The sequence below is a fragment of the Cebus imitator genome, unplaced genomic scaffold (genome assembly GCF_001604975.1).
Source record: "Cebus imitator isolate Cc_AM_T3 unplaced genomic scaffold, Cebus_imitator-1.0 Scaffold202, whole genome shotgun sequence".
In the NCBI taxonomy this organism is placed as follows: domain Eukaryota; kingdom Metazoa; phylum Chordata; class Mammalia; order Primates; family Cebidae; genus Cebus; species Cebus imitator.
In genome coordinates this window covers 742882-750258 of record NW_016107517.1, presented here as the reverse complement: position 1 = coordinate 750258, position 7377 = coordinate 742882, and the positions used below count along the sequence as shown (strand labels likewise).

Sequence of the window (7377 nt, the reverse complement as noted above, 5' to 3'; positions counted from 1 at the left end):
GCTCCGTAGTCTAAGGCAATCAACCAATAATTGTGCTGGACACTGCCTTGCCAAGACGTGGAGGAAATGCTTCTATCATCAGTCACCTCTATCAATCTATAAAAAAGTGGGAAGAAGAGAGGGAAGAGTTCCTTAGAGTCATTAGCGACCCAGGCTGTGTGGGAAATGCAGTGTGAATGTGGAGGAACAAATGTGGGAGTGATCAGAAGATCACCCATGAATGGATGGTTACAGGAAGCAGTGGCTAACACTGCATGGCCCCCTGGAATGTCACCTTAAGGAACAAACTTGCTGATCATCCCCAGTGCCTCCCTCATCAGAGAGAAGAAAATTAGAGACAGAAGGCAGGAACAAGCATCGGCAACATCATGTGTCTGCAGTCCCAATTTTGGGTATGGCAAGGATGTGTTAGCTTCCTGTGGATCCTGTAGAAATAACCAACCTGGAGAAACCTCACCAATACTATATCCCAGAGAAAAGGCTCCATACAAGGGCCCACAGCACAAATGAATGGAGAGAAGCCCTGAAAGGGGCACAGAGAAGGACTTAAAAGGTCTAGCCAGGTAATTCCTTAATAGGAGCTCACCAAAGTACCTAGGCTACACTGCTCTGATTTCTGGACATCTTCCCCTGGAGGTTATTAATGGAAAGTTGTTATTAGCTAAAAAAAGTCATTAAAAATTGACAAAACAGGGATTTCAACAGTTGAGAAAAAGGCTTCTTGGGCCAGATGTAGTGGTTCCCACCTGTAATCCCAGTGCTTTGAGAAGCCAAGGTGGGAGAATCACTTTAGGCTAAGAGTTCCAGACCAGCCAGGGCAACATATCAAGACCCCACCTTTACAAAATATATATTTTAAAAAGCTCCTTCTTTTTCTACCCATCTCTTCAACCCATTCTCAGCACTACAGGATTGAAAGTGAAGCAGAGGGAAAAGGGAAAGAGTGCTAGAGCAAGCCTCACCCTCTGCTAGCTCCATTTATATTGCAGCTGCTCAGCTGCAAGTCCAGGCTTGTTTGTGTGAGGGAAGCATCTTTGACATGGATATAACATTCAAGTCATACACAAAGAAAGACTCATGTTAATTACTGAAAACCACTGGAAAGTGAACATTTGACATCTCCTATAGATATCATTATGTGACAGAAAACATTCAATAAAGCAGAAAGTAAAGAAAACAACAAAGGTGATAAATATGATGTGTATTCAGTAATCCCCTTCTCTATGGGAATGCCTTCTAAGATACCCAGTAGATGCTTGAAACCACAGATAGTGCTAAATCCTATACGTACGTAGCTATGACAAAGTTTAATATATAAATCAGGCACAGTAAAAGACTGAAAGCAATAACAAACAATAAAATAGAACAATGACAAAAAAAACAGTTGATCCTTGAATAATGGATAATAGTGGGGGCCAATCCCTCACATAATAAAAAAAATCTGTGTACAACTTTCTACTTCCCAAATGCTTACATCCTGGTAGCCTACTGTTGATCAGAAGCCTTACTGATAACATAAATAGTTGATATACACATATTTTTATGTTATTTATTATATACTGTATTCGTACAATAAAGCTACAGAATAAAATGTTATTGAGAATATAAGGAAGAAAAAATTTATTTACTCTTCTTTAAGTGGAAGTGGATCATCACAAAGGTCTTCATCCTTGGCATTTTCACATTGAGTAGGCTGAGGAGGAGGAGGAGAAAGAGGAGTTGGCTTGCTGTCTCAAGGGTGGCAGAGATGCAACAAAAACTGTGTGTAGGTGGAGCTGTGTTCAAACCAGCTTTGTTCAAGGCTCAACTGTATATTGGAATAGAAGTCAAGTGAATGTGGTCTCTTTCTTGCATGCGTGTGCCCAACATCTTATTGCATGTAATATTTTTGGAACACGGTTTACCTCTGAAACATGGAAAGCAAAACCATGGATAAGTTGGAGCTACTGTGTTTTTTCCAACAAAGGGTAAAATGCTTAAGATAAACAAAAAGTTATCGAATAAAAGTCAGGAAATCTAAATTGTCATCTTGGCTTCACCCATATATCCTTAGGCAAGTCATTTCTCCCTAAACCTCCTTAGTAAAAAGCAAGACTCTGTCAAAAAAATGAAAAGAAAAAAGTAAAGAAAAGAAAAGAAAAGAAAGAAAAGAAAAGGAAAGAACAGAAAAGAAAGAGAAGGAAAGAAAGAAAGAAAGAAAGAAAGAGAGAAAGAGAGAAAGAAAGAAAGGAAGGAAGAAAGGAAGGAAGGAAGGAAGGAAGGAAGGAAGGAAGGAAGGAAGGAAGGAAGAAGGAAGAAAGGAAGAAGGAAGAAGGCAGGCAGGCAGGCAGGAAGGAAGGAAGGAAGGAAGGAAGGGTTAGTGGGAGACTAGAAACATTTATTCGTCTATGACCTTTTACTAACACACATGTCATTCGGAAAGTGACAGTTGTGTATCATGGTTAATTTCACACATAAAATTCCATCAGCTAAGAGGTTGCTGGATAGCTGGTAAAATATTTGTTCTGGGTGTGTCTGTGAAAGAATTTTTGGAAGAGATTAATTTTTGAGTCAGTAGATTGAATAAACAAGATCTGACCTCATCAACATAAGTGAGTTTGATTCAATTTATTGAAAATCTGAATAGAACAAAAAGGTGGAAGGAGGGTAAATTTTCTCTCATCTGAAGCTGGAGTATCCATCTTCTGGCCTTGGACATCTGAAATCTTGACTCTCAGGCCTTCAGGCTCTGGGACCTATCCCTCCTCCCATAATAAATCTCTCTCTCTTTCTCTCTCCATCCATATATATGTTCTGTTTCTCTGGAGAACCCATACTAATATAGTTTGTCAGGTAAGAAAATACATTCCATAAATCTTGAAGTGTTTGTTTAGTTCTCTGTTTATGGTATTCATTCACATAAAGAAAATTCACCTCCCTCTTTACTGGTTCATATTCTTGCCTTATCTTTCTGGTTTAAAAAGAAAAGAAAAAGCCAAATACTATATGGTAAAATAATATTAAGACTAAAATATAGTATGAAAATCAGATTTAAAAGTCTCTATTAAAAAATAATATAATTACAGTTACAAAAAAAGACCCAGAGGTAAAAGACAGGCAATTACAGCATTAAAGATACTTTTCTGTTTGAATTTGTAAAAACTACATAAACATATTTTTTAGAAAAATTATGTGGGCTGTTAAGCTTATTTTCCTTGATAATACGTTAAGTCCTTTTACTGTATAAAATACCAGGATCTCAAAAAGGGAGAGGATAGGGAAGTCAGTCACATGAGAATTGAAATTTAAAAAAAAAGTGTTGATACACCCAATGGAGATATTCATTGTAAAATAAATTTTATATTATTTATGAATATGACAAATGCTTTTTTTCACTTTTAACTTAAAGAACAGCTTTCATATGACCCCAATTATTTATCTTGAGAACACAATATCAGGAAGAGCTAACTTTACAGAAACAGGAGTACACTGAGTAATATTTAAGTTTGCATGTCCCATTTGTGATTAAAATTCAAGCAAATTAGAAATGTGGGAAATAAGTACTGCTCTGTACATCCTATGCCAAGCAGTAGTATGTGATAGAAATACTAGAAATAGATGGGGTGCACTGGCTCGTGCCTGGAATCCCAACCAACACCTTGAGAGGCTAAGGCAGGAATATCTATTGGGTTCAGGAGTTCAAGACCAGCCTGGACAATATATTAAGACCTCATTTCTAGAAAAGAAAGAGAAGGAAGGAAAGAAGGAAGGAAGGAAGGAAGGAAGGAAGGAAGGAAGGAAGGAAGGAAGGAAGGAAGGAAGGAAGGAGAAAGAAAGAGAGAGAGAAAGAGAGAGAAAGAAAGAGAGAAAGAGAAAGAAAGAAAGAAAGAGAAAGAAAGAAAGAATACAATAGAAAACAATAATTGATATAAGTTGTACTAGCACCACAGTGAAATTCCTGTAGAATAAGACAATAAATGATTCTATTTGTGCTGTGTTGAATAAGGAACTCCTAATGATGTCTGTGTCCTAATCTCAAGGACCCATGAATATGTTACTTGACATAGTGAAAGGGACTACACAGACTTGACTAATTTAATCATTTGATTTGGGGCATTGTCGTGGATTGGCTGGGTAGGACTGACATAATCACCAGGGTATTCATAGTGTAGGAGACAAGGGGATCAAGGTCACTAATAGGAGATGAGATTATGGAAACAAGAGATTGGAGTGACGAAAGAAAGGGGCCAACATTCCCGAACAGAGAATGCAGGTGGCCACTGGAAGCTGAAAAGACCATGAAATGGATGTTCTCCACATAACTTCCAGAGGAATGCAACTCAGTGGATATTTTAATTTTAGATCTTGATCTTTAGAGATGTAAGATAATTAGCTTAAGTCACCAAATCTGTGAAAATTTGTTGCACCAGAAACCAAAACCTAATAGACCAGCATCAATATGTCTATATTATTAAAACTATTTTTTTCTAATATTGGCAAATATTTCTGAAATTACAATGATGTGTGATAAAATTATTTTCCAACAGAGTTTTTATGGTCTTGGGAAGAGATTTGTACTCCAAATAACAAAATTGAAATAATAATAAATAAATATAGTAGTCATCATTTATCAAGCACATTCTTCTTTTCCAGGTACTCTGCTATTCTTCTAAATTATATTAACACATTTGACTGAATTCTCACACAGCCGTATGAGCTAAGTGTTAATGTCCATTTTACATAAATAAGAAAATGAGGTCTAGGGAGGGAATTAAGCTACTCAATGGGAGAGTTTTCCAGTGCTGGGGCTGAGTGTCCATCATCTGGTAGTTGGTTTGGATGAGTAAGAGAAAAATAACCATTTAAAGAAATAAGCTTTTTAAAAAATGTTCCATTCTAGAATGAAAGATAAAATACATCATTTTTTTTTTTTTTGGTAGACATTTGCCACTTAAGAAAAAAGGTTGAGAGGGCATTCTCCATTAATTGTAGAGTATCTACAAGAATAGCTTTATCTCACTGTAAAGTTCATTTGTAATGTAGCATTGACATTGGAAACCAATCCATTAGATAACTGTGATTTTGCTGCCACTATAAATCTGTCATGAAAGTCAGTTTTACAGTATATTGATATTCCTTTATACTTATTTCATAACTGCTTTTAGATACTCTATCATTTCGCACATATGTCTGTATTACATATTTGACTTTATTGTGGTTGACTTTGTTGCATTTCACAGATATTGAGTGTTTTACAAATTGAAGGTTTGTGGAAACCCTGCAACCAGCAAGTCTGTTAGAACCATTTTCCCAACAGCGTTTGCTAACTTTGTGTCAGTTTTCGTAAGTCTTAAAATAGTTCCCGCTTTTTCATTATTACTATATCTGTAATGGTGATTTGTGATCACTGACCTTTGCTGTTACTACTGCAAATGTTTGGGAAAACCAGGGACAACACCCTTATAAAATGCCAAAATTAATTGATAAAAGTGTGTGTGCTGTTTTCTTCTCCGGGAGCTTCCAAAATGGCAAAGAAAAGAAGGAACAACGGTCGTGCCAAAAAGGGCCGCGGCCATGTTCAGCCTATTTGCTGCATGAACTGTGCCCGATGTGTGCCCAAGGACAAGGCCATTAAGAAATTCGTCATTCAGGGCCGGGCGCGGTGGCTCACGCCTGTAATCCCAGCACTTTGGGAGGCCGAGGCGGGTCGATCACGAGGTCAAGAGATCGAGACCATCCTGGTCAACATGGTGAAACCCCGTCTCTATTAAAAATACAAAAAATCAGCTGGGCATGGTAGCGCGTGCCTGTAATCCCAGCTACTCAGGAGGCTGAGGCAGGTGAATTGCTTGAACCCAGGAGGCGGAGGTTGCGGTGAGCCGAGATTGTGCCATTGCACTCCAGCCTGGGTAACATGAGTGAAACTCTGTCTCAAAAAAAAAAAAAAAAAGAAATTCGTCATTCGAAACATAGTGGAGGCCGCAGCAGTCAGAGATATTTCTGAAGCGAGCGTCTTTGATGCCTATGTACTTTCCAAGCTCTATATGAAGCTACATTACTGTGTGAGTCGTGCAACTCACAGCAAAGTAGTCAGGAATCAATCTCATGAAGCCGGCAAGGACCAAACACCCCCACCCCGATTTAGATCTGTGGGTGCTGCCCCACGACCCCCACCAAAACACATGTAAGGAGCTGAGTAAAAGATTGAAGAAAACTATTCTCTGGAGAAAAATAAAATGGAAATTGTACTTGAAAAGAAAAAAAGTGTGTGTGCTCACTGCTCCATCCACAGATTGTTCTCGCCTCTCTCTCGCTTTCTTCTTCTGGCCTCTGTATTCCCTGAGATGCAAAAGTATTGAAATTAGGCCAATTAATAACCCTACAGATGTCTCTAAGCGCTTAGGATAAAGGACGGTTTGCACGTCTCTCACGTTTAGCCAAAAGACAGAAATCATTAAGCTTAGCAAGGAAGGCAGAAGATAGCTCAAAAGCAAGACTAGTTGTGCCAAACAGCCAAGGCGTGGATGAAAGAAAAAGAAAAGAAAAAAGAAATAAAGAAAGAAAAGAAAAGAAAAGAAAGCCTTCTTGAAGGAAATTAAAAGTGCTACTCTAGTGAACACCGCATAAGCATAAAGTGAAACAGCCTTATTGCCGATATGGAGAAAGTCTGAGTTGTCTGCATAGAAGATCAAAACAGCTACAACCCTGCCTTACGCCCAAGCCTGATCCAGAGCAAGACCCTCACTTTCTTTAATTCTATAAAGGCTAAAAGAGGTGAGGAAGCTGCAAAAGAAAAAGTTAAAGCTAGCAGAGATTGCTCCATAAGGTTGAAAGAAAGGAGTCATCTCTGTAACATAAAAGGTGAAGCATCAAGTGCTGATGTAGAAACTGTGTTATCCAGAAGATTAAGCTAAGATAATTGATGAAGGTGGCTTCACTAAACAACATATTTTCAATTAGATGAAACAGCCTTCTAATGAAAGAAGAACTTTTATAAATAGAGAGTTTAAATCTTAGCTTCAAGGAACAGGCTACCTCTTGTTAGGGCTAATGCTGCTGGTGACTTGAAGACAATGCCCATTTACCATTCAAAAAATTTTAGAACCCTTAAAAATGACACTAAATATCCCCTTCCCTGTGCTCTATAAATAGAATAACAAAGATGGGATGACAGCTCCTCTGTTTAAAACCTGGTTTACTAAATATTTTAAGACCATGATCCAAATCTACTGCTAAGAAAAAAAGTTTTATTTCAAATTATTACTGCTCAATGACAATGCACGTAATTTTCCAAGAGGTCTGATAGAGATGTACAAGGAGATTAATGTTTTCATGCCTGCTGCCACAACATTCATACTTTAGCCCATAGATCAGAACTGAATTTCACTTTTAAGTCTG

General features: G+C 37.9%; 1 protein-coding gene across 1 annotated transcript; it reads left to right on the top strand.

Moving 5' to 3' along the window:
* Positions 1–5501: 5501 nt before the first annotated feature.
* On the top strand, positions 5502–6235 carry LOC108317466 (40S ribosomal protein S26-like). Its single transcript, XM_017547942.2, has 2 exons — positions 5502–5617; positions 5933–6235. Exons 1-2 carry the CDS (start codon positions 5505–5507, stop codon positions 6165–6167), a joined length of 348 nt encoding a protein of 115 aa, XP_017403431.1. The 5' UTR covers positions 5502–5504; the 3' UTR covers positions 6168–6235.
* The last annotated feature ends 1142 nt before the right edge of the window (positions 6236–7377 follow it).

Bases quoted from the DNA above. Each gene is read 5' to 3' on its own strand.
- LOC108317466 (XM_017547942.2), top strand. From the start codon at position 5,505: ATGGCAAAGAAAAGAAGGAACAACGGTCGTGCCAAAAAGGGCCGCGGC. The intron at 5,618-5,932 runs ATTCGTCATTCA...AAAAAAAAAGAA, and splicing joins AAGGACAAGGCCATTAAGAA to ATTCGTCATTCGAAACATAG.